The 27,772-nt window shown below is 37.2% G+C and overlaps 1 protein-coding gene across 1 annotated transcript in view; it reads left to right on the forward strand.

Annotated features, from left to right (window-relative positions):
* CLPX (caseinolytic mitochondrial matrix peptidase chaperone subunit) overlaps nucleotides 1-27,772 on the forward strand; it is a 42,863-nt gene that overhangs the window by 5,185 nt on the left and 9,906 nt on the right. Inside the window, exons 2-10 of the mRNA XM_005685102.3 lie at nucleotides 1,025-1,185; nucleotides 2,520-2,637; nucleotides 8,096-8,250; nucleotides 13,124-13,283; nucleotides 14,831-14,872; nucleotides 18,308-18,484; nucleotides 18,621-18,785; nucleotides 19,618-19,706; nucleotides 20,658-20,822. Coding sequence (XP_005685159.1) covers nucleotides 1,025-1,185; nucleotides 2,520-2,637; nucleotides 8,096-8,250; nucleotides 13,124-13,283; nucleotides 14,831-14,872; nucleotides 18,308-18,484; nucleotides 18,621-18,785; nucleotides 19,618-19,706; nucleotides 20,658-20,822 — 1,232 coding nt within the window. The remainder of the gene's footprint in view (nucleotides 1-1,024; nucleotides 1,186-2,519; nucleotides 2,638-8,095; nucleotides 8,251-13,123; nucleotides 13,284-14,830; nucleotides 14,873-18,307; nucleotides 18,485-18,620; nucleotides 18,786-19,617; nucleotides 19,707-20,657; nucleotides 20,823-27,772) is intronic.

Genomic DNA, 27,772 nt, shown 5'->3' on the forward strand with positions numbered 1-27,772 from the left:
TTTTCTCTCAATATTCAAGCTTAATAGTGTTAAGCAAAATTTTATACTTTTGGGGTTAGGGACCGGGATGTTATAATCCTTTTTTGGTGTTCTTTGTGAATTTATATAGAAATAAAAATTTTTTTCCTCTTTGTATCTTTGCTGAGTAATTTGGTGGGTTCATTTTTGTGCCTTGTGGAACTGGAGATGGCACGGTGATAAGTTATTCAGTGTAAAAGGAGTTGGAAAATGGGAGGGGGTTGTTAATAAAACAGTTACACAACTAAGCAATTGTATCTTTTAAAAAGCCCTAACAAGTGTAGAAATTAAATCCTAAGTTGTGAATTGTGCAGGAAATAAAATGAGGGAGGCAAAATCAGTTTCTTAAGTTTATCTAAGTGTTCACCACCACCACTGGCCTCGCCCCCAGTGTTGTTTAATCACCTCCTAATAGCAGTCTGGGAAACTTGCTTCATGGCCAATGTACCTTATTAGCTTTTGCAAGATTCTAAGTAGCTCTAGGGTATTGAGGTCTGTGGAATTTTGTTTAACTTACGACCATTCAGTTTTCTTGTGTAGGGAGCAGTCTTTTAAGGACTGACTTGGGGAATACTGCCTCACAATATGGAGTATGGCTCTTTTGCCAATGACTGTAATTTATTTGGGAGTTTATTTTGTATTTATATGCAGAGAAGCAGGAGTCAGCAAACAATGATCCCATAGAACATATCTAGACACCTATTTATTTACATTTTGTTTGTTCTTGTTGGTAGATATAAGACATATAACAATATAGAACATAAATGCCCTTGTTCCCCTTTCACACTTTGAAAGGGCCATTAATTGTTGTCGCTGGTCTTTCCTCACTTCCAAAGCACAGGTCTGGCCAGTTTTTGAGGATGGTGTCACCAGTTTGTACTATTGCTGTGAAAAATGTAACTTTTTCAACTTCCTTAATGCTTAAGGGATTTTTGTTTCCAGGGGATTTATTGAAGACGTGTTAATATTTGATGTGTAGACTAAATAAATTTCATTGTATTTTCAGGTATTTCTTGTAGTCGTATTCATATACCAGTTTTAGGAAGGCTTGGGACCTTTGAAACTCAGCTTCTACGAAGAGCTCCTTTTAGAGCTTTTACAGAAACACCAGCATACTTTGCCTCAAGAGATGGGATAAGTAAAGATGGCTCTGGAGATGGAAATAAGGTATTTTATCTTTATTGGCATCTATATACATATGTGAGTTCCCTCATTTAAACAAATATAATAGTACTCTGTATTTCATTGGTTATATGTTTTCATTGTTTGGTTGCTAAGTTGTATCCTACTCTTCGTGACCCCATGGACTGTAGCCCACCAGGTGACTCTGTCCTGCATTTCCCAGGCAAGAGTGCTAGAGTGAGTTGCCATTCTCTTCTCCAGGGGATCTGCCCTACCCAGGGATCAAACCTGTGTCTCCTGCATTACAAGCAGTTTCTTTACTGCTGAGTCAGCAGGGAAGCCCATGTTTTCTGTAGGAGATATAAAATGATGTGAAGAATTTTATGTATTTTTATTTTGTGTATCAGCCTGAACCATAACATTAGTTGATAAGCATTTCATTGGTAAGCAATAATTAAAATTTCTAACACCCCAACACAGTAAAGAAGCTTCATTAAATAATTTATGTAGTCAGTCTGATGGTTGGTTGGATTAAGAATAGCCATCCTTTTCTACTTCTACACAGCTCTTAAAACTCATGATAATATAAACCTTACTTCATCCTCTACCTAACAATCTTGGATATCTGTATGACTTAATGGTGGGCTACTCTGTAGCTCATTTGAAAAGATCCTGATGCTGGGCAAGATTGAAGGCAGGAGGAGAAGGGGATGACAGAGGATGAGATGGTTGGATGGCATCGCTGACTCAATGGACATGAGTTTGAATAGGCTCCGGGAATTGGTGATGGACAGGGAGGCGTGCTGCAGTCCATGGGGTCCCAAAGAGTCGGACATGACTGAGTGACTGAACTGAACTGAACTCTAGCTAGGAAATAGATGATTGGTAACTTTATTAGGTCAGTGAATAATCATGTTTTTTATTATGCAAATTTGACTAACACTTGAGTTATTAATATGTGTGAGACAGAATGCTAGGTGTTTTCATATACACACTTAATCCTAACAATGCCTCTCTAAAGTAGGTGAAATTATCCCCTCCCTTTTTTTTAGAGATAACAGAAGTTAGATTTAAGAAAGTTGAGTCACTACTTGTCATGGTAATAACTCTCAATTCAATTTCATAGTAAGTTTTTTAGTTACTGATGCTTATTGACATTTTTTTCCTCTAGTATTTACTGTCATGGAAAAAAAGCTAATTATTATACACGCTGGATCATACCATGTAAAGAAGGGAAACAGTAAATGTTTTTACTAGAACTAGTTTTTTTATAAATTAATTTACAAACAATATAAACATAAATTTAAATACAAACAAGTTACGTGGTGGTTGCCTGAAAGTAATAATTGACACTTTTTCTTTTCTTGCACAAACATTAGAAATCAGCAAGTGAGGGAAGCAGTAAGAAATCAGGCTCTGGAAATTCTGGGAAAGGTGGAAACCAGCTTCGCTGTCCTAAATGTGGTGACTTATGCACACACGTAGAGACCTTTGTGTGTAAGTATTATTTTTTCTGTTCTTCTTTTTCCCTGCCTTTTCTGTAAATCATTAATTGCACAGAAGTATATACATTATACCTTATATACATCAGAATTATTTTTTTCCTGAACTTACAATAGTCTCTCTTATGGTCACCAGATACTAAAAATATCTTGGACTAGTAATGCTTTGAACTGTTATGGTATAAGATAATTTAAGAAAACTCTTTGCTTCCTTGTTTTGCTTGTGTGTGTTCGTCGCTTAGTCATGTCCAACTCTTTGTGACCCTGTGGACTATAGTCCACTAGGCTCCTCTGTCCATGGAATTCTCCAGGTAAGAGTACTGGAATGAGTTGGCATTCCCTTCTCCAGGGGATCGTCCCAACCCAGGGATTGAACCTGGGTCTCCTGCATTGCAGGTGAATTCTTTACCATCTGAGCCACCCAGCAGTTTTAATTGATAAACAATTCTTAATGGTTAAGCTGTGTTGAGACGAGCCCCGAGAGGCAGGCTATATGCTTAGGAATGGAATGGCTTGGTGAGATGGTAACTGTTTAGCTTTTTAAGGGACTGCTGTAGATGTTGCTAACAAGGTACAAGGGCTTCCCTGGTAGCTCAGCTGGTAAAGAATCTGCCTGCAATGTGGGAGACCCCAGTTCTACTCCTGGGTCAGGAAGATCTCCTGGAGAGGGGATAGGCTACCAACTCCTGTATTCTTGGGCTTCCCTGGTTGTTCAGATGGAAAAGAATCAGCTTGGAACATGGGAGACTGGGGTTTTATCCCTGTGTTGCGAAGATCCCCTGGAGAAGGAAATGCCAACTCACTCCAGTATTCTTACCTGGAGAATTCCATGGACAGAGGAGCCTGATGGGCTGCAGTCTGTGTGGTCACAAAGAGTTGGACATGACTGAGCAACTAAGCACAGTACAGCCCATAGATGATGTACCGTTTTACATCCCCACTAACAAGGTAGGTGTAAGGGTTCTAATTTCTTTACATCCCCAACACTGGTTTCTTTTTTTTTATTATAGCCATCCATCATAGGAATAGAAAGTGGTATTAATATCTCATCATGGTCGTGATCTACATTTCCCAAATGACTAGATGTTAAATATCTTTTCATGTGCTTATTGACCATTTGTATGTCTTCTTTGGAGAAGACTTTCTGTCCATTTTTAGGTTGAGTTTTCTTTTTCTTTTTTTTTGTGTGGGGGTTATCTGTTTATTGTTGAGGTGGAAGAATTATTTATTCTGAATACTGGGCCCTTATCTAGATTCGTGATCTGCAAATATTTTTCTTATCCTATGGGTAGTTCTTTATTTTTAAATGCTATATAGGAGTCAGTTAACTTTTACTATAAAGACCAAGTAGTAAATATTTTAGGCTTTATGGGCCATATTGCCTCTGTTGGGACTTTTCTCATTTGTTGTTACTGTGCGAAAGCAACCATAGACAGTGTAAAGAAGTGAAATCGGCTGTGTTCCAATAACGTTTTGTGCATAACACTGAAATTTGAATTTCATTAACTTTCATTATCGATTTTTAAATGTAAAAGCTGTTCTTAGCTCCTTGATCTTCCTGTACATATTTCCTCTCACAGATATGTTTATAGTGATTTTTCTGTTTTCTTATAGTGGTAATACTGTTGCTTGACTGACTTTGTTGAAATAAAATACCATTTCTGTCAGTCCATTATGAATATTTAAAAAATCATCAGAAATTAAAATAATATCTAAGATTGTTGGTTATAAGTATATATTAATTTTTTCTTTGCCCCTTTTTTTCCCCTTAAAAAAAAATAACTTTATGAATAGTGTCCCTAGTTTTATTTAAGGTAGAGCCTTAAGTTATGGGGTTTTTTATTTTGGGCTTTTCTTGGGATTTTTAAAAAATTTGTTTCTTATTTAACTTAAGGGGGAAATTGAGGGATAATTTATATACAGAAAAGGAAAGAAAACGCATGGATTCTGAATGTACAGTGTGATGGATGTGCATACCAGTATTTGCAGCACCCCAGAAAACTCCCTCATGTTCTTTCCCAGTCACTAACCTCTCTTCCCCCAATGCACCCACTACCTTGACCTTCATCACTAGAGATTGGTTTTGCCTGTTTTTGTGTTTCATTTAAACAGAATCATACTGCATGTTCTGTTGCTTTTGGATGGAGCTTTTAGTTTTTATGCTTATGTATATAATACTTTGTGAAGGCTTTCTGTAATTATGTGTCTCATTGAGTGAGGGTAAACTTTTATGCAGTGGTTTGGAGATTTTATATTTGACCCTGAAACTTTTTCAGAATTATGAAGAACTTTCATTTAAACAAATATCCTGAAAAGGTTTTTACTAAGGTAATCTTTCTTCTGTTGTTGATATACTATACAAGCATGTTTATTGGCATCAGTATTGTGTTTGTAAAGGAATATAGAATACCTGTAGTAATCATTTAAAGGAAGGAGTTTTATTTATCCCCTGAAAATTTAACAAAATCAGATTTTGCCCCTTGTTTTAGGAATAAGAAATATGTATTGCAATGCTTGTTTACTTGTTTTTCTGAAATAGCATTTTGATAAGTTGAACCTGGATAATGTTGAATGTGTTTCAGTGTAAAACAGTACTACAAATATTCAGGCAGAATTTAAGCAACCCTTCAAGGAGGAGTGAGGAATAAGCAAAGAGGAATGTTTCTGTCAGTATTTCTCTTTCCCTTTGACCTGATTCCTTCAGAGAACTATTTCGTTCTTGTGTTCTCAGGCCAGATTTTCCGGTGACACAGCCTGAACTAGACTAGAGGCTTCCCTGCCCTTTAATCCTTGCCCTGTTTACTACCATCAGTAACAGTTACTAATTGGTGCCTGGTCATAACATAAAGCCACTGTCTTTTCCATTGATGGGAATTGGTGATAATAAATTTTGACTTGTGTTAATCAAAAGTACTTGAAATAGCTTGATCTTTTTCTTTAGGGAAGCCTTACTAGGTGATTGGTAAATGGAATACACACGTGATCCCTCATCTAGTTTAAAATTTGTGGCTAGAATTTGTCCAGAATGTATATTTTTGATTGGCTTTTTGTTTAAGAGCAGATATGTAATAATTAAATTGGTTGAATTAATAAATTTATTTTTTAAATGTGGAGTGGTCTATTTTTTTTTTAAACTTTGATTATTTTGTGAAGATGGAGGTGTGCTTGCCAGTCAGTGCAGTTTTTTTGTAATCTGTGGATAGGTAGTTACAATATTTCCAAAGGCAGAGATTCCCATAGTTTTAAAAATCATTTTTCTTTGCTTTTTTACCTGTTTAGTTAGGTTACACAAACGTAACACAAAAATATATTACTAAACTTACCAACATGTAACTAATTCTTGTGTATATTTTGCTCTGAATCTGTTAATAGTCTGTATAGGATTCTCTACCATGCTGCTTTCTGAGGTTCTTGGTTACCATTAGTGGAATTAGGCTTGGAGAAGATTAAGAATATGTGCCTGTATCCTAAAAGAGAGAAAAGAGGAAATCACTTTAGTTTTAAACACAAGATGTCTATAGCTGATGCCTTGGCATTGAGAAACCTGTTTCATCTTCACTTTTAACTGCCCTGTGCTGTTTCCAAAAGCTGTATGATTATATTTTGTTAGTTTCTTAGCTTTTTAAAAATATTTATTTATTTGACTGTGTTGGGTCTTAGTTGCAGCATATGGGGTCTGTGTTGCATCACATGGAATCTTTTTTTTTAATTTTTATTTTTACTTTACTTTACAATACTGTATTGGTTTTGCCATACATTGACATGAATCCACCACGGGTGTATATGCGATCCCGAACATGAACCCCCCTCCCACCTCCCTCCCCACAACATCCCTCTGGGTCATCCCCATGCACCAGCCCCAAGCATGCTGTATCCTGCATCGGACATAGACTGGTGATTCAATTCTTACATGATAGTATACATGTTTCAATGCCATTCTCCCAAATCATCCCACCCTCTCCCTCTCCCTCTGAGTCCAAAAGTCCGCTATACACATCTGTGTCTTTTTTGCTGTCTTGCATACAGGGTCATCATTGCCATCTTTCTAAATTCCATATATATGTGTTAGTATACTGTATTGATGTTTTTCTTTCTGGCTTACTTCACTCTGTATAATTGGCTCCAGTTTCATCCATCTCATCAGAACTGATTCAGATGTATTCTTTTTAATGGCTGAGTAATACTCCATTGTGTATATGTACCACAGCTTTTTTATCCATTCCTCTGCTGATGGACATCTAGGTTGTTTCCATGTCCTGGCTATTATAAACAGTGCTGCGATGAACATTGGGGCACACGTGTCTCTTTCAATTCTGGTTTCCTTGGTGTGTATGCCCAGAAGTGGGATTGCTGGGTCATATGGCAGTTCTATTTCCAATTTTTTAAGGAATCTCCACACTGTTTTCCATAGTGGTTGCACTAGTTTGCATTCCCACCAACAGTGTAGGAGGGTTCCCTTTTCTCCACACCCTCTCCAGCATTTATTGCTTGCAGATTTTTGGATTGCAGACATTCTGACTGGTGTGAAGTGGTACCTCATTGTGGTTTTGATTTGCATTTCTCTAATGAGTGATGTTGATCATCTTTTCAATCACATGGGATCTTGACTCTCCAGTTGTGGTGCATGGGCTTAGTTTCTCCATGACATGTGGGATCTTACTTCCATGACCAGGGATTGAGCCTGCATTGCAAGGCAGATTCTTAACCCCTGGACCACCAGGGAAGTCCCAGTTTCTTAGTGGTTTTTAGGTCAAAGAAATAGGAATTAGTGGAATAAAGATAAGAAGAAAGGTATAAAATAGTTTTATATATTTACCAAGTCAAGGTCTTAGAAATGCTCACAGGTTTGAAAAGAACCTTAAGAATATATATATATATTTTACATTTTTTAGGGATTAAAATGGATTTTTGTCTTTCAGCTTTTGTGTGTTTGTAATTTTTTGTAGTAAAATGTTAATTTTATTACAGATTAATTTATTTGTACTTTACTTTTTACCCACAGTTTATTCATTCTAGTATTTGAATAAAATAATTACTTATTATAGTGGTTTTTAAAATTAACTTTAGGGCTAATTCCCTGTTAATGGTTAGATGACACCCCACTTTCACTGCCAAGGGTCCGGGTTCAGTCCTTTGCTGGGGAACTAAGATGTCCGGAACTGCGCAGTACACACACCCCTCCAAAAGAAAAACCCAAAACTTTAGTGAATGGAGAAGTCAAAAGAATTTCAGCCAATTTTTTCTCTAGATAAAATCTGTCACACCTAGCTGAAATGAATAGAATGTAGTTTACTGAACTCAGATTTATCAGCTATTTTAGGTACAAATTAGGCTGGCTGTTGTGGCTAGTGGAGTGAACTACAAGTTTTTCATCAAGTATACATAGGTTTCAATTTTCAATGAGTCTTTAAAGTTAAATAGTATTTGAATTATTTTTCTCTGTCCTTTTACAGCATCCACCCGCTTTGTGAAGTGTGAAAAATGTCATCATTTTTTTGTTGTGTTATCAGAAGCAGACTCAAAGAAAAGCATAATTAAAGAACCTGAATCAGCAGCAGAAGCTGTAAAATTGGCATTCCAACAGAAACCGCCTCCTCCCCCCAAGAAGGTATAAGTCCTCACTCAGTGTCATAAACATTTTATCTTGAAAACATTTCACTGCTTCCCCTCTCTCCAGTTTATATTGAATCTTAATACTAGCATCTAAACAAGTTTTGTAAGTTCTTTATAATATAGGCTGTGTCTGGCTGAATTGTTACTGATATTTGATACTTGAAATTTAGGTATGGGGTCCATTGCTGTTTTCCCATATCATGATTACTGTATTCATAGCAATGAAATACAGCTGATGATTATTAGTGTTAATACTAAGTTAATCTAAAATGGTATCCTTAAAATAGAACAGCTGGGGATTTGTTTTTGTTAGTTTGGATCCCTAAATAACAGCAGCCTGCAGTTTTTCCCTCTTAAATTAATCTACTTTATTAGAAGTAAAACAGCCTCAGGCTAACAATAGAAGCAAGTATTATTTCATGACCAATGTGCCAGGGCACTCCTGTATAACACTATGACTTTTATGGTGTCAGCTCTTTCTTGAAGTCTCAGGTGGATTGTAATTTAGCCATGTGAGACACAGCAGAGTATACCACCAGCTTCACTGGGTACTTGGCGTGTACTTTCTGAGAAGGAGGAGCCCTGCTTCTGGGCTGTGTTATTATCTCTGGCCATGTCTTAGGTGGTGTTTGCACACTTGTTATTTCTCACCCTCTGCTTTCTTTGACTGTTGAGATACCAGTGCTTTTGTTTCTGCAAATGTGCTAAATCGTGGGTGTAATTCATGAAGAATGATGATTTTTAAAAACCATGAAGTGAAGTAGTGAAGTGAAGTCGCTCAGTCATGCCTGACTCTTTGCGACCCCATGGACTGTAGCCTACCAGGCTCCATCCATGGGATTTTCCAGGCAAGAATACTGGAGTGGGTTGCCATTTCCTTTTCTAGGGGATCTTCCCGACCCGGGGATCGAACCCGGGTCTCCCGCATTGTAGGCAGACACTTTACCATCTGAGCCACCAGGGAAGCATCTGTTAAAAACCATAACAACGTATATATGGTCAACCATTATAGAATTTGTTCTGTAAAAATAAAGTAAAGGAAAATACAGCTGTTAAGCTTTATGTTCCTCACTAATTTGTATAGACTTCAGAATCTGAGTTGGAGTTCTAGAGAATAAAGTTCTAGAAAATAACTCTTTTCAGGAGTTGGTGAATATTAGCAGTTAACTTCTGTTAACTAAAAGCTGAAAGAATTAACTCTAGGTGCTAAGCCATTGGCAATAACCAAATTACATATAGAGCTTTAGTTTCTACCAAGAATAAGAGTTTTAGATTGCCATTTAGATAAATGTATAGCTTTAAAGTTAATATCTGAGAAAAAGCTAAATGTTTGTGAGTATTAAATCACATTTGATACAGGTGGTATAATGATTTTTGAGTATATAATACCTATTTTATTCTTAAAAATTTTTAAAGAGATAGGGATACCAGACCACCTTACCTGCCTCCTGAGAAATCTGTATGCAGGTCAAGAAGCAGCAGTTAGAACTGGATATGGAACAACAGACTGGTTCCAGATTGGGAAAGGAGTAAGTTATGGCTCTATATTGTCACCCTGCTTATTTAACTTACATGCAGAGTACATCATGTGAAATGCCAAGCTGGATGAAGCAAAGCTGGAATCAAGACTGTGGGAGAAATATCAATAACCTCAGATATGCAGGTGATACCACCCTTACGGCAGAAAGCGAAGAACTAAAGGACCTCTTGATGAAAGTGAAAGAGGAGAGTGAAAAAGCTGGCTTAAAACTCAACATTCAGAAAACTACGATCATGGCATCAGGTCCCATCACTTCATGGCAAGTAGATGGAGAAACAATGGAAACAGTGACAGACTTTATTTTCTTGGGCTCCAAAATCACTGTGAACGGTGACTGCAGCCATGAAATTAAAAGACACTTGTTCCTTGGAAGAAAAGCTATGAGCAACCTAGACAGCATATTAAAAAGCAGAGAATTATTTTGCCAACAAAAGTCTGTCTATTCAGAGCTATGGTTTTTCCAGTAGTCATGTATGGATGTGAGAGTTGGACTATAAAGAAAGCTGGGAAAAAAAAAAAAAAAGCTGAGCACCGAAGAATTGATGCTTTTGAACTGTGGTGTTGGGGAAGATTCTTGAGAGTCGCTTGGATTGCAAGGTGATCCAACCAGTCAATCCTAAGGGACATAAGTCCTGAATATTCATTGGAAGGACTAATGCTGAAGCTGAAACTGCAACACTTTGGCCACCTGATGCGAAGAACTGACTCATTGGAAAAGTCCCTGATGCTGGGAAAGATTGAGGGCAGGAGGAGAAGGGGACGACAGAGGAGGAGATGGTTGGATAGCATCACCCACTCGATGGACATGAGTTTGAGCAAGCTCTGGGAGTTGGTGACGGACAGGGAAGCCTGGCGTGCTGTAGTCCATGGGGTTGCAGAGTCAGACATGACTGAGCGGCTGAACTGAACTGAATGCCTATTTTGAAAAAGTTCAGTTCAGTCGCTCAGTCATGTCTGACTCTTTGCGACCCCATGAATCGCAGCACGCCAGGCCTCCCTGTCCATCACCAACTCCCAGAGTTCACTCAGACTCACGTCCCTCGAGTCCGTGATGCCATCCAGCCATCTCATCCTCTGTCGTCCCCTTCTCCTCCTGCCCCCAATCCCTCCCAGCATCAGACTCTTACAGTGAGTCAACTCTTCGCATGAGGTGGCCAAAGTACTGGAGCTTCAGCTTTAGCATCATTCCTTCCAAAGAAATCCCAGGGCTGATCTCCTTCAGAATGGACTGCTTGGATCTCCTTGCAGTCCAAGGGACTCTCCAGAGTCTTCTTCAACACCACAGTTCAAAAGCATCAATTCTTCAGCGCTCAGCCTTCTTCACAGTCCAACTATCACATCCATACATGACCACTGGAAAAACCATAGCCTTGACTAGATGGAACTTAGTCAGCAAAGTAATGTCTCTGCTTTTGAATATGCTATCTAGGTTGGTCATAACTTTTCTTCCAAGGAGTAAGCATCTTTTAATTTCATGGCTGCAATCACCATCTGCAGTGATTTTGGAGCCCAAAAAAATAAAGTCTGACACTGTTTCCACTGTTTCCCCATCTATTTCCCATGAAGTGATGGAACCGGATGCCGTGATCTTCGTTTTCTGAATGTTGAGCTTTAAGCCAACTTTTTCACTCTCCTCTTTCATTTTCATCAAGAGACTTTTTAGCTCCTCTTCACTTTCTGCCGTAAGGGTGGTATCATCTGCTTATCTGAGGTTATTGATATTTCTCCTTGCAGTCTTGATTCCAGCTTGTGTTTCTTCCAGTGCAGTGTTTCTCATGATGTACTCTGCATAGAAGTTAAATAAACAGGGTGACAGTATACAGCCTTGATGTACTCCTTTTCCTATTTGGAACCAGTCTGTTGTTCCATGTCCAGTTCTAACTGTTGCTTCCTGACCTGCATACAGATTTCTCAAGAGGCAGGTTAGGTGGTCTGGTATTTCCATCTCTTTCAGAATTTTCCACAGTTTGTTGTGACCCACACAGTCAAAGGCTTTGGCATAGTCAATAAAGCAGACATAGATGTTTTTTGGAACTCCCTTGTTTTTTCCATGATCCAGCGGATGTTGGCAATTTGATCTCTGGTTCCTCTGCCTTTTCTGAAACGAGCTTGAACATCAGGAAGTTCACGGTTCACGTATTGCTGAAGCCTGGCTTGAAGAATTTTGAGCATTACTTTACTAGCATGTGAGATGAGTGCACTTGTGCGGTAGTTTGAGCATTCTTTGGCATTGCCTTTCTTTGGGATTGGAATGAAAACTGACCTTTTCCAGTTCTGTGGCCACTGCTGAGTTTTCCAAATTTGCTGGCATATTGAGTGCAGCACTTTCACAGCAGCATCTTTCAGGATTTGAAACAGCTCCACTGGAATTCCATCACCTCCACTAACTTTGTTCATAGTGATGCTTTCTAAGGCCCACTTGACTTCACATTCCAAGGTGTCTGGCTGTAGATGAGTGATCACATCATCATGATTATCTGGGTCGTGAAGATCTTTTTTGTACAGTTCTTCCTTGTATTCTTGCCACCTCTTCTTAATTTCTTCTGCTTCTGTTAGGTCCAGACCATTTCTGTCCTTTATCAAGCCCATCTTTGCATGAAATGTTCCCTTGGTATCTCTAATTTTCTTGAAGAGATCTCTAGTCTTTCCCATTCTGTTGTTTTCCTCTATTTCTTTGCATTGATCGCTGAAGAAGGCTTTCTTATCTCTTCTTGCTATTCTTTGGAACTCTGCATTCAGATGCTTATATCTTTCCTATTTTGAAAAAATTAGTTTTATGATGTAATCTTTGTGAAGAATATTATTCATATGATTGAAAGAGGTGTAAAATTTTCTTAAATTGATTTCATTAAAGATAACTGCTTTAGACCCATGGTAGCAAGTGTAGGTATTCTAATTGACTTTAACATTAACTTTCAAAAATTAGGATCATTGGCATTGTTTATAGAATAGAAACTGGCATAGCATTGGAAAAGTACAGGAATACTTTGTTAAGCTAGAGAACAAATGAATGGTGTGTTGTATCTTTAAGGTTGGGAGCCTCTGAAATCATTGCTGCATAATGTATCATGCCCTTGGCATTTTGTTTTGAATGAGAGTCTTTGTTCAAATTTAAAACTGTAAGCAAGTGAGTTCAGTATATAGGACTTCCCTGTGGTCCCGTGGTGAACTCTGCACTCCACTGCAGGGGACACAGGTTCCATCCGTGGTAGGGAAAGTTCTTATGCTATGCAGTGCAGCCAAAAAAAAAATGTGCTCGGTATTTAACTCTAATGTGTGTATATTGTGATGATTCACAGTGAATTGTTCATTTCTAATCATTTTTCAGATTTATAACTACCTCGACAAGTACGTTGTTGGCCAGTCGTTTGCCAAGAAGGTGCTTTCAGTTGCTGTATACAATCATTACAAGAGAATATATAATAATATCCCAGCTAATCTGAGACAGCAGGCAGAAGTTGAGAAGCAGACATCATTAACACCTAGAGGTTAGTGTTTTGATAACTGACCAAAATAGAGATTCCTGTGCTTAGAGGTAATCCTTATTTGCAACTCTTTGCTTTTGTGTTAAAATACTTTTAGTACAGTACAGCATTTTTCAAAATGCAGTTGCTTCCCGTTAATGGTTCATGAAATCATTCCAGTTCATTTCCAACAGCATTTAAAAAAGACAGTTAGGGGACTTCCCTGGTGGCCCAGTGGTTAAGACTTTGCCTTCCAGTGCAGGGGGTGTAGGTTCGAACCCTCATCAGGGAACTAAGATCCCACATGCCTTGTGGACAAACAAGCAAAACATAAAACGAAGCAATATTGTAACAAATTCAATAAAGATTAAAAAAAAAAGAGAGTTAGTAAGTGTGAGTAGAAAATACCAGAGTCTGTTAACTTGTTAAGTATTATTTCTTAAAACTTTATTTTCAGGTATATGCGCTTAGGTTCTCGTGTACAAATTGAGACATCATTTTTGAGTTGTAGGCTTGACCACAGGTCTTGTTGACTAGATCATTGCAGTGTTCTGTATACAACTCTTGAGTTCTTCTCTTTTGGGTTCAGGACACAGAATTTAATTTTCCTAAGTCAGAGATATATGGAAATGGTACATCTTACAGAACATATTCAGCGCTCTTTCCGTTTTGGCCTCAGCTACACAGTGCAAGGTTCAGGGCAAATTTATAAGTGATTCAAAGTATAGTTCCTATTAATGATAGATTCTAATGCACCAATATACTGTGTAATGTCAATTTACTATGGACAATGTATATGTTATATTAACAGAATGATTTTATTTAAAAAACTATGACTACAGTAAAATTAAATAAGGTTGTTTTTTTTTTTTTTGGCTAGGGAGCTGTAATTTTGGAGTTGTCCTACAGATACCTATTGTTTACATTCTTTTAGCTATGTTATAATTTTATGGAGTTTTGCTAAGTACTTTTAGTATTAAATTACTTTTAGTAGGTATTAATATATAATTTATTGCCTTAATGAAGACACTTGTTCACTGCTTGAACTTACTGCAAAATATTTACATAGTAGAATCAATTACTTTTTTAGAAAGTATAATCATAGTAACTGATGAAGGACTTGGAACCTTTATGACTTATAAGGTCCGAATATTGTTGTTTGGTCATGGAGCAAAATAATTTTTTCTGATTCCTTCAGTCAACAAATTAAAGTTAAACTCTTCTAGGTGCTGGAAAAGCAAATGGTTATATGGTCTTTATAATGCAGGGTTTAAATTCTTATTGAAGACCTAAATTACTACATTTCTTTTCTTAAAGTAGCAACTTTGTATTTGACAAATGTGAATATTAGCAACTATACTGCCATCATTAAGCATGTTTGGTTTTTTTTTTTTAATACAGAAAAGAGGTAGCATATAAATTCTTTCATAATTTATAGAAAGCTAAAAAACATTAATGAACATATTCTTTATATTTGGAAGAGGGCAAGACGTGGAATACTCCTTGTTTGTTCCCCTATATTAAGCAAATATATAATATTTTCATGTTGCCATTTTCATCCTCTTTCTTAGAGTTAGAAATAAGAAGACGGGAGGATGAGTACAGATTTACAAGTAAGTGACCTCTCTTCAGGTCCTCCTCTGCAGTCACTCTTCCTTTTTAGATTTACCTTAGTGAAGTTTGTCAGCACTAGTTGTGATAGATATGTACTTGTTTGTGTATTACTAAGAAAGGCATCGTATATTATCTAAACTTGTTTGTTATACATGGCATATATAACTTTGAAACAGTTTTATAGCTAATTTGTGTAGTTAATAGATGTTGGGTTGTTTTAGATATTTGATTTTATCTTTTCTATTGTGATATTTCTTATAACATAAAGAAATAAGTATTATATGTAGTTTTTCTCTATAAATCTAGATCTGCACTTTAACAGAAGTTGTATTTTTTAAAATTTGTACCTTGAATGTTGTATCCGTTTTTTTTTCCTTAAAAAGAATACAGTTAAAGTTGATCTGCCTGTAAGTGACAGATTTTAAGGGAGGTGTATTATCTTTCAGCTATTCTTTGCCAGAAACTACATTATTTTTTGGTGTTTATGAAACTTAGTGTAGGCTTACAAATTATGCATAACCTCCAGCTCACTATTGAGAGCTCTAGACTGCCCCTAAAATCATCAGAAGGTCTGATAGAGGGTATGGAATGACATGATAAGCCAATGATAGTGGCCATTCTGATGTCTTGCACTCATTTCTTTGGAGGTGGAGATAGCTGCTACACAAAGAAAGGGTGAAGGTTCCAAAGTTACCATAAAAAGATTCATGTTGTCACAAAAGACAAAAAATAATAGATAAACCATTGTGAACATTTTTCGCTTATAAGTTTGATAAGTTTACATTTGCCTTTGAACCAAACAGTATTACACATCTAATATTTGAACATCAGAATATTGTACTGTATATTCAGGATGAGCCATGAGAACATAATGAGTTCAGCAACTCTGGCATAAAATTTATTTTTTGCTAAGTCATGTCCGACTCTGTGTGACCCCATAGACAGCAGCCCACCAGGCTTCCCTGTCCCTGGGATTCTCCAGGCAAGAACACTGGAGTGGGTTGCCATTTCCTTCTCCATGTAAAATTTATTACATGTAATAAAATATGCTGTCATTATATATTCATAATTTTGGGCAGGTGGCTGGTGAAACTAGTATGAATTAGTAAAGTCTATCGTAATGATTTAATACAAATGTTAACAAGTAATAGTATTTAAGGATGTAAGCAAAATAATTTGTAATTACCTATATTGATTGGCTTAGAAATTAATATTTTTAGAGCTTGTGTAGAATTTACTTTCATGTATAATTTAGTCTTCTCCTATGTGGGGTATTAGGTTCTAATGTTAGGACATTGGGCTAAAGTCATATATAATTAAAATATTCTTGGAAATTCCTTTGAAAATCACATGTTAGAGATCAGCATGTGTCTCTTTAACATTTTAAGACTGATGGTTTCTTCCCCTCATCAGTGGAACATAAATTTTTCTGATGTTAAATACCAGATGAACTAGTTGGCTTGCGTATGAGGGCTGTGTTATACAGATACTTACACACTAGGAAAATAGTAATACTAACAGTAAATTCTTTCAAAGCACATGTAAAACTATCTGCCAGGCACTGTTTTAAGCGTTTTACACGTATATACTCATTTCATCTTCCCCAAGCCTATGAGACAGAAATGATTATTTTCACCACCATTTTACATATAAGAAAGTTGAAGGACAGAAATGTGAAGTTTTGCCCAGGGCCCTATTGCTCCATACAACTAACTAGTCTAGCCTGCTTACTCAGTAGTCCTCATTGTAAAGAGCTGCTTAGGCAATAAGAGATGTGCACAAACAGAGGCTTAACTGAAAGAACAGGGGTGTTTTCTCAAGTTTACCCTGGGGCATATTTTCATAAATGGAATGACAAAATCATTTGTTCTGTATTCATCTTTTTTAAAAAACTTAAATCATAAAGTTGAACATGTGTGTCATGTGATTCCACTGTAGGTAATATGCTTCTTACAATTTTGTTCAAGTTACCTAAATCATCTTTCCCCATTGGGCAGACCTATTCTTCAGCCAAGCACCTCCTTATACTGTCAGAATTCCAAACTAGATTTTGCTGAAATTAAAAAAAAAAAAAAGTTTTCTTTTTTTTTGTTTGGCAGGGGATAATAGCTAGCTAACTGAAGACTGCCTTTTTTTTAACCTGATGTGAATTGTAATGAGGCATAGCATTGTGAATTATTCACTGACCATTAACCCTCAAATGTAGTACAGTTTAATTAAATTCAAATATTTATTTAATGCCTATTATTCTTGGTGAAGAGAATAACCCTTTACCAAAGGGTGTGACCCAAAGATAGTTTGAAAATGACAGCCAGATGGAACAGAATTTCAGTAGTATGTTTGCCGAAGATCTGTCTGTTGGTTTGCTTAAAATAATAAAGCATTGGAAAATACTGATAGAAACAAGCTACAACTAAATCTAGAAAATATAGACATATGATATGAGCCCAGGTACCTTAAATGCTAAGAGCCAGGAGCAATGTGGATATTTACAAATATAGCTAGTTCAAAAGAGTATTGGGATTCTTTCCTTAGCTGAGAGGGGGAGAAAAAGATTTTTTTTAAAGGGATCCAGCTGATAAACTCTTAGTTCACCAGCACTATAATTCCCGTATAATTAACATTGTATGTCTGCTAAAGGAAATTCAGTGATCCAGTTGAGATCCTGTAAAATCAGAAATTCAGGTAGGGCCAGGGATATTGAGTCGTACCATACTTGGTTTCTCTGGTAGACTCACAGCATCATTTTTAAGTGTGGAAGAGATTGTAGAGTGGTTCACTAAGGAAGCAGGCTCAGTAAAGCCAAGTGACTTGCTGTGTTCCTGTGATAGAGCTGAGACTAGAACCCAAGCTTTCTATTCCTCAGTTCAATGTTTTATCCTTTCTCTACAACACTGTTTCTTTTCATTTGTACAAATATATGTACATATACCTTTGTCTTCAGAGTGCCTCTAAATCAATTGCATTTTGTTCTTAAACCTCCAGTCATGTGTTTAAAATTGAGAGGGCAGGTGTTAGCCATTTTATAGATTAGGGCACAGAAACACAAAGTGTATATGATGACATAGCTCAGGATCATATAGCTATTCAGAGGCAAAGAAAGGACCAAATTTCTAAAGCTTTCTGACTCCTGACACTGTTCTCCTTCTGTTATACTGCCTTCTTTTCAGTAAAAGGATATTCTTCATACAAGTTTATATAAATAAGGTAAAAAGAATACATTTCCTTTGCTTGAGGTTCTATGAATAATCATCATGTATTACACATTGTCATTAGATAATTTGAGACTTCCTTCCCTTTTAGGTAAGACAAAAAAATGTCAGAATATTTACTTATTTTTTTCTAAATAAGTATTGGTTTTAGATGTAAAGTTTTATTGGGCATTTTTTCAAGTGAAAGCAAATGAAGCTCTAATACCTTTGGCATTTTTTCAGAGTTACTTCAGATTGCTGGAATTAGTCCACATGGTAATGCTTTAGGAGCATCAGTGCAGCAACAGGTAAATCAACAAATACCTCAGGAAAAACGAGGAGGTGAAGTATTGGATTCTTCCCACGATGACATCAAACTTGAAAAGAGTAATATTTTGCTGCTTGGACCAACTGGGTCAGGTAAATAACTTACTTAAAAATTTAGCACTCATTTAAGAAAATAGAATATAGATGACTCTGTAACCTGTGTCTTATGTCTGGGGGATTCTCACTCTTAAGAAAACTGAAGGCCCATTGTTTCTGTTTCTATTTATAGGTAAAACTCTTCTGGCACAAACTCTAGCTAAATGCCTTGATGTCCCTTTTGCCATCTGTGACTGTACCACTTTGACTCAGGCTGGATATGTAGGTGAAGATATTGAATCTGTGATTGCCAAGCTGCTCCAAGATGCCAATTATAATGTAGAGAAAGCACAACAAGGTATGTTTCAGCAAGTTTGTCTGTCCTTAGATATAGTCTGTTGAGGAAGCAGTCTAATAGCAAGAGATAATGTATTTTTTGTTTTGAGTCAAAGAGTCAAATTCAATAACTATATAAAAGTAGCTATGTTTAAGTTTTCTAGCATACTGACTGAGGGCCACACAGTTTGCTTTGTCTTATTGTCATAAGTTGGCAATATTACTAGAGTGAAAACAGGCCAAATTATTTATTCCACTCTGTTCTAACTTTCCTCCAGACTCCTAATGCTGAAATGGGTTGAGGGAGGGGAAAAAGACAAGTGCAAGAGAGCGCAAGATGTATATAGCAACATATTAACTTACCTGCCTAGGGAGTGTCATAGATGCTCCATTTCTCCTTTCCTTCTGTATCATCTCTCCTTGTTTACATGAAGAGCTTGACAGCTTCCTGTCTAAATTCCTTTAGGACAAGAATATAGATGGAAAAAATAAGCTGAAGTTTAGCTAGTACCAGCCCTGTATCCACCTTTTGCTTTCACACTGTACCTCTGTCTCTGCTTCTTAGAATAAAGAACCTGAAAACATTAGCGGGGTAGCTAACTATAATAGTCATAGAGAATTGGTAATCTTACCCAAGCGTTATTTTTACCCAGATGATGTAAGAATAAATTACAAAATGTTTACACAAAATGATGTGTGGAAAAGTTGGCAGTATATTTTTATTGTATTAAACTATTGCATATATTGTGTTAAAGATTAAATACCTTGCTCTCTAGCTACCTAGCCTTTTAAAGCTTAGGTTGTCTTGTATATATCTTTTTCATATTATAAATAGAATCCTCCTTAAATTATAGGAATTGTCTTTCTGGATGAAGTAGATAAGATTGGCAGTGTGCCAGGCATTCATCAGTTACGGGATGTAGGTGGAGAAGGCGTTCAGCAAGTAAGCAGTTGAATATTTTGTTCAAGCCCACTAAAAGGAAGGGAATACATCAACCTCCCAAATATTGTACGTTTGGTTTCAATTAGACTCTGTTTTATTTCTCCCACTCCAAACTCCCCAGACTATTAAGTTCAGATCCTAAGAGAAACCTGTTGGCGATTTTAAATTTACCTTTGTTAGGAAATTAAAGATATTTTAAAGAAGGAAATGAAATTTAATTTTTGTTGGTGTATTTCACAAAGACCCAGTTAAACATTTCTAAAGGATGCTTGAAGAAAGTTCTGATTCTAACTAGGCATAAATGAACTATGTACATGTATTTGATTCTTTTCACTTAGTTAGAAGATAAAATAGTGCTCTATTCCTTGTAGAGTCATAATTAAAGTCACAATGATTTATTGATTAACTTTTTACTGGTAACTAATTATGACATAAACTACAGGGTAAGGAAAATTGCTTTTGTTTTTTGACCAGGACATAGAGAGGTCCAATCACACATATAAAATGTGCTAGATAATGTTTTTTGTAAAGGCATTTCAAAATACAACTATTCTCAAAGTTTAACACTAAAAGTAGAGTAGAATTTTTGTATAAAGACAAGGCTTCAAATATTTTCAAATTTTGAATGTTCCCACGTGGTTGAATAACATTTTATAGAGTCCTAATTCTGTCTTTATGTTAGAATTATGTCTTTACCATCAAAAACAACCTCTGAAGTTGATTGTTTTCTAAATGCATCAGGAGTCCTATACTATTCTAAATAAATTTATAAATAATTAAATATGATAGTATATTAGATTTTCATGTTAGTTATAGGAATGTGGAGGTGTTCTTCAGTTATGCTCATTGACCATACCCACATATTCTTTTCCCCATTGAATCCCATTATCTAAAGTATAATAAATAATACACTTATATGATGATACCATAAATCATTTTTTCTTTATTTAGGGCTTATTAAAACTATTGGAAGGCACAATAGTCAATGTTCCGGAAAAGAATTCCCGTAAGCTACGTGGAGAAACTGTACAAGTTGATACAACAAACATTCTGTTTGTTGCTTCTGGTGCTTTCAATGGTTTGGACAGAATCATCAGCAGGAGGAAAAATGAAAAGGTAAGTTTTTCTGAATGGTTACTAGGAGAGCATTTGAAATTAGAGGATAGACCCTCAGTTTCTAATCTTGTATCTGCTTTCTGCCAGTTAGGTGTTCTTAGAGTATACCAGAAATATATTCCTAGTTATTTTTTAAATTTCAGAGTAGTGATTTGGAAGATTTTTAAATATCATCTTTATATCGGCATTTTTAAAGTGTGACTTGATTTTGATTTTATATTCATTGAGTTTTTTTTATTATTTGAGGTAACTGTGAAATCAGTAAAATTTCTACTCATTTCTCTTTCCCAATTCACTAGAGCACAATAAAGGGCTTGTTTCCATTGCTCCTGCCCATAGAGTCTTCATAGATCACTGCTGACATTCACAAGTGGAGGAAAGTAGTTTGGAGGTTGAGGGAGGGTTGTGATCTCACCTAGTTTATAGATATTTCTTAAACATTCTTATAAGCCTTGATTTTAGCTGAAATTTATTTTTTCATATCCTCAAGGTTCATTCCCAGTACCTACTTACGATAAAACATAATATCAGCATAGTGGCAAGAACCCCCAAAACATGCCTATTTTCCATGCTTTTTTGTTTTACATAATAGCTACAAATAATATCTTTTATATTATATGTTTAGGTTTATATAATACCTAAATGAATGTATCATAGATCACTTCTTTTGTATATTGCCTGCTTTAAGTCTTCTTGGCCTTACATGTTTAGTAGCAGTTTACTTGAGTTTTTTAGTTTGGTATTCAGTTCAGTTGCTCAGTCGTGTCCGACTCTTTGTGACCCCATGAATCGCAGCACGCCAGGCCTCCCTGTCCATCACCATCTCCCGGAGTTCACTCAGATTCACGTCCATCGAGTCAGTGATGCCATCCAGCCATCTCATCCTCGGTCGTCCCCTTCTCCTCCTGCCCCCAATCCCTCCCAGCATCAGACTCTTTTCCAATGAGTCAACTCTTTGCATGAGGTGGCCAAAGTACTGGAGCTTCAGCTTTAGCATCATTAGTTTAGTAGTAGTAAAAAAAAAAAAAAAAATAGCTCTGCTAATGGAGCAGTTGCCTGTGGTCATTCCTTTGCATAGTCTAGAGGAGAAACCTCTTATAAGGCTACCAGCTGAGCCATGTAGTGCTGTTACTTCTCAGCATCAGACCTTATTCAGCATGGATAAGGTTAGATTTTTATTTTTCATATTAATCAATTTGTGTTTTTCTTGCTTTTGAAATTCTGCACAAGTTAGCCTAAAAAAATTAGAAGAAATTATTTCTTCGTGTGTACACGCACATGTGTGGGTATGAAAGAAATGGGGGACAGTGGGAGACAGAACTCTATATTCGAAATTCTGTAACCAAAAGCAAGGACCATGTTCTTATATTTATTTATAATTCATACTTGCAAATAAAATTGAAACTAGAAACATGTAGAAAAGAACAGTTAAAAGTAACGTTAGTAAAGAGGTCAGAAATGGATAGAAAGAAAGTTTACATCATTTCAAGTTAGTGGAAATTAAGTCACTGTTTATCTTTGAACTTCTTAATGAAATTAGGGAGAAATCATGAGCTAGTTTTTATTCCCTGAACGAGGAAGGGTATAATTTCTTCATGAAAGACAAAGATTTTAAAAGATGGATTTTTATGAAAAGAAGACCGGGACATGAAAGAGTCTGTAACAGTAATTTGATGAAGGATTAAACACTTCCATTTGGCTATTGTTTTTATCAAACCTCATTGAAAGCCAGGCTTACAGTATTAAATAATATACCTATATCCTGACCATATGAAACCTATTGCCTTTGCTCATGTTTTCCCCTACCTCAGTTCAGTTGGCAGATATGTGTTCATTCTTTAAGATTCTGTTAAATGATGAGTCAGTTCCTCTGTGAGGACTTTCTTGGTCACTTCCTACCCTCCTTCCCCAGATTGTGCCTCTTTTCTTCCTTTCCACTGCTAAGGTTTCCTGCACAGTTGTCCTTCATTGCAGTTATGATGCTTTAATATCTTCATGTGTTCTCAGACTCAGAACGAACCAGAGGGGAGGATAGGGGTAAGGAATAGTCAGGGAGTTTGAGATGGACATGTTCAGTTTAGTTGCTCAGTTGTGTCTGACTCTTTGCGACCCCATGGACTGAAGCATGCCAGACTTCCCTGTCCATCACCAACGCCCAGAGCTTGCTCAAACTCATGTCCATCAAGCCAGTGATAGCATCCAACCATCCCATCATCTGTCGTCCCTGTTTCCTCTTGCCTTCAGTCTTTCCCAGCATCAGGGTCTTATCCAGTGAGTTAGTTCTTTGCATCAAGTGAACAAAGTATTGGAGTTTCAGCTTCAGCATCAGTCCTTCCAGTGAATATTCAGGACTCATTTCCTTTAGGATGGACTGCTTGGATCTCCTTACAGTCCAAGGGACTCTCAAGAGTCTTCTCCAATACCACAGTTCAAAAGCATCAATTCTTTATTGCTCAGCTTTCTCTATAGTCCAGCTCTCACATCCATACATGACCACTGAAAAAACCATAGCTTTGACTAGATAGACCTTTGTCGGCAAAGTAGTCTCTGCTTTTTAATGTGCTGTCTAGGTTGCTCATAGCTTTGCTTCCAAGGAGCAAGTGTCTTTTAATTTCATGGCTGCAGTCACCATCTGCAGTGATTTTAGAGACCAAGAAAAATAAAGTCTCTCACTGTTTCCATTGTTTCTCCATCTATTTGCCATGAAGTGATGGCACTGGTTGCCATGATCTTTGTTTTTGAATTGTTGAGCTTTAAGCCAACTTTTTCACTCTCCTCTTTCACTTTCATCAAGAGGCTCTTTAGTTCTTTTTCACTTTCTGCCATAAGGGTGGTGTCGTCTGCGGGTCATCTGGATGGACATGTACACACTGCTATATTTAAAATGGATAACCAACAAGACCCTACTGTATAGCATACAGAACTCTGCTCAGTGTTATGTGCCAGCCTGAATGTGAGGGGAGCTTGGGGGAGAATGGATACATGTATATGTATGGTCAACTCCCTTTGCTGTTCTCCTTAAACTATCACAACATTGAAAATTGGCTATACCCCAATACAAAATTGGAGAAGGCAATGGCTCCCCACTCCAGTACTCTTGCCTGGAAAATCCCATGGACAGAGGAGCCTGGTAGGCTGCAGTCCATGGGGTCGCTAAGAGTCGGACACAACTGAGCGACTTCACTTTCACTTTTCACTCTCATGCATTGGAGAAGGAAATGGCAACCCACTCCAGTGTTCTTGCCTGGAGAATCCCAGGGACGGGGGAGCCTGGTGGGCTGCTGTCTATGGGGTCGCACAGAGTCGGACACGACTGAAGCGACTTAGCAGCAGCAGCAGCAACAACACAAAATAAAAAATTTAAAAAATATATATATTTGTATGTGTTCTCACTATAAATAAACACTTTTAAGTTAGGATAAGGACTGTCTTCAGGCTTATATTCCCAGTGTTTTGTAATAATGCTTTATAATATATATAAACCTTACACATGGGCTTCACCAAATGGTCAATACCAAAATCAGATTGATTACATTCTTTGTGACTGAAGATGGAGAAGCTGTATACAGTTAGCAAAACAAGACTTGGAGCCGACTGTGGCTCAGATTATTAGCTTCTCTGCAAAATTCAAGCTTAACCTCAAGAAAGAGGGGAAAACCAATAGGCCAGTCAGGTACAACTTAAATCTCCTATGAATAACAGTGGAGGTGACGCACAGATTCAAGGGATTAGATCTAGTTAACTAGAGTGGCTGTGGAACTATGGACAGAGCTTGGTAATATTGTTCAGGAGACAGTGAACAAAACCATCCCAAAGAAAAAGAAAAGAAAGCTAAGTGATTGTCTGAGGAGGCTTTACAAAAAACTGAAGAAAGAAGAGATGCAAAAAGCAAGGGAGAAAGGGAATGGTACATCCAACTAAATGCAGAGTTCCAGAAAATACCAAGGAGAGACAAGAAGGCCTTCTTCAATGAACAGTGCAAAGAAATAGAGGAAAAATAGCTGAAGGGGAAAGACTAGAGATCTCCTTAAGAAAATTGGAAATACCAAAGGAACATTTCATCCAAAGATAGGCACAATAAAGGACAGAAACAGGTAAAGATCTAATAGAAGCAGAAGAGTTCAAGAAGAGATGGAAAAAATACACAGAAGAACTGCACAAAAAAGATCGTAATGACCTGGATAACCATGATGGTGTTGGTATGGTCACTCACTCAGAGCCAGACATCCTGGAGTGTGAAGTCAAGTGGGCCTTACAAAGCACTGCTGCCAGTAAAGCTAGTGGAGGTGATGAAATCCAGCAGAGCTACTTAAAATCCTAAAAGATGGTGCTCTCAAAGTGCTGCACTCAATATGTCAGCACATTTGGAAAACTCATCAGTGGCCACAGGACTGGAAAAGGTCCATCCTCATCCCAGTTCCTAAGAAAGGCAGTACTAAAGAATGTTAAACCACTGGACAATTGCACTCATCTCCCATGCTAGTAAGGTCATGCTCAGAATCCTGCATGCTGGGCTTCAGCATTACATGAACTGAGAACTTTTAGATCTTCAAGCTGGATTTAGAAAAGGCAGAGAAACCAGAGGTCAAATTGCCAACATTCACTAGATCATAAAAGCAAGGGAATTCCAGAAAAACATTTACCTCTGTTTCATTGACTGCGCTAATGCCTTTGACTGTGTGGATGATAAAAACTGTGGAAAACTCTTAAAGAGATGGGCATACCAAACCATCTTACCTGCCTCCTGAGAAACCTGTATGCAACAGTTAGAACCTTGTATGGAACAACTGACTGGTTCAGGATTGAGAAAGGAGTATGACAACGCTGTTTATTGTTACCTTGTTTATTTAACTTAGACACAGAGGATATCATGCGAAATGCCGGGCTGGATGAGTTATAAGCTGGAATCAAGAGATTAATAACCTCAGATATGTTGGATAATACTACTCTAATGGCATAAAGTGAAGAGGAACTAAAGAACCTCTTGATGTGACTGAAGGAGGAAAGTGAAAAAGCTGGCTTAAAACTCAGTATTAAAAAAAACTAAGATCATGGCATCCGGTCTCATCACTTCATGGCAAATAGATGGGGGAAACAGTGGAAACAGAAAGTTTATGTTCTTGGGCTCCAAAATCACTGCGAATGGTGACTGTAGCCACGAAATTAAAGGATGCTTGCTCCTTGGAAGAAAAGCTTGACCAACCTAGACAGCTTGTTAAGAAGCAGAAACATCACTTTGCCAACAAGTTCTGTGTAGTCAAAGCTATGATTTTTTTCGGTAGTCATGTACAGATGTGGGAGTTGGGCCATAAAGAAGGCTGAGTGCCAGTGAATTGATGCTTTCAAATTGTGGTGCTGGATAAGACTCTTGAGAGTCCCTTGGACAACAAGGAGATCAAACCAGTCAATCCTAAAGGAAATCAACCCTGAATATTTGTTGGAACGACTGATGCTGAAGCTGAAGCTCAGCTGATGCCAACAGCAGACTCATTGGAAAAGACCTTGACATTGGGAAAGATTGAAGGCAGAAGGAGAAGAGAGCGACAGAGGATAAGATGAATCACTGATTCAATGGACATGAACTTGGGCAAATTCCAGGAGATGGTGAGGGATAGGGAAGCCTGGCGTGCTGTAGTCCACGGGGTTGTAAAGAGTTGGTCATGACTTGGTGACTGAACAATAGCACTCCTGCAGAGCAGATGTGGAGACACAAATGCTGAGGACAGACTTATGGACACTGCTGGAGCGGGAGGAAGGAGAGGGTGGGATGTACGGAGAGGGTAACATGGAAACATGGCCAGTGGGGCCATGGGAAGAGATGGCCAGTGGGAATTTGCTGTGTGACTCAGGGAGCTTGTACTGGGGCTCGGTAAAAACCTGATGGGGTGGGGAGGGAGGTGGGAGGGATGTTCACGTGGAAGGGGACATGGGTAAACCTATGACTGATTGATGTTACTGTTTGGTAGAGACCAACAGAATACTTTAAAGCAATTATCCTTCAATTGATGTACGGCAAAACCAGTACAATATTGTAAAGTAATTAACCTCCAATTAAATAAATTTATATTAAAAAAATAAAAATTTTTTTAAAAAAGGAAAGGTACATCCTGAAGAAATTTTTTTAATGTTTACATTATTGAAAGCAAAATTCTTTGCTTTCTGATAGAGTCACTGTCCACATACACAGAATATTTAGAATTAACTTAGACTGTTTTCTCATATATCATGTACTTCTCTTGTACTTTTGACAAAAGTTGTATGACATCAAAATCAAACTCTATGACAGTTACCTGGAGTATAGTTCTTTATACTGAGTAAAGCAAGGTCCATACATTGTAGATACACAACCTTTTGCAACAAGGTTACCATTTTTGTTTGATGTCATCCTTACATGCTCTTTTATAAAATCTAACTCATACAGTGTTCTAACTCATCATATAATCTGATAGTATGCAACCCCAAATTACGATTTTAGTAGAATGCTTAGCAATGACTTAAGACGCTTGTGGATAATTTACTTGTAAGACTGCTTGTTCCATAGACTCTACTCCTGTTAGTATTACAGAATTAATTGACTTTGGTTACAAAATAATTACTATCTCTACTTTCTTGCACATTTTGGAAGTTATACTAGTCGAGAGGTCTGGGAAATGTCCTGCAATATCATAATCTGAGTTCTAAGGGACTTCCCTTCGTAGTTCTTACCTATTCTTACTAGAATTCATTCTTCTGAGAGTTGGTTGGGTTCTCAGTTCTGAAGGCAGATAGACCTAAGTTTGAATCCTGGTTGTTAACCACTAGCAGAAATGAGAGCTTAAGGTACTTAACCTCTCTAAGCCTTTTTTATTCATTGTAAAATATAAATGATAATACTTTCTTCGGTTGCAAAGATCACGTGAGATATGCATGCAGAATGCTGAACACGATGCAGCTTCATTTTGTTATTTGTA

The sequence above is a fragment of the Capra hircus genome, chromosome 10, assembly GCF_001704415.2.
Source record: "Capra hircus breed San Clemente chromosome 10, ASM170441v1, whole genome shotgun sequence".
NCBI lineage: Eukaryota > Metazoa > Chordata > Mammalia > Artiodactyla > Bovidae > Capra > Capra hircus.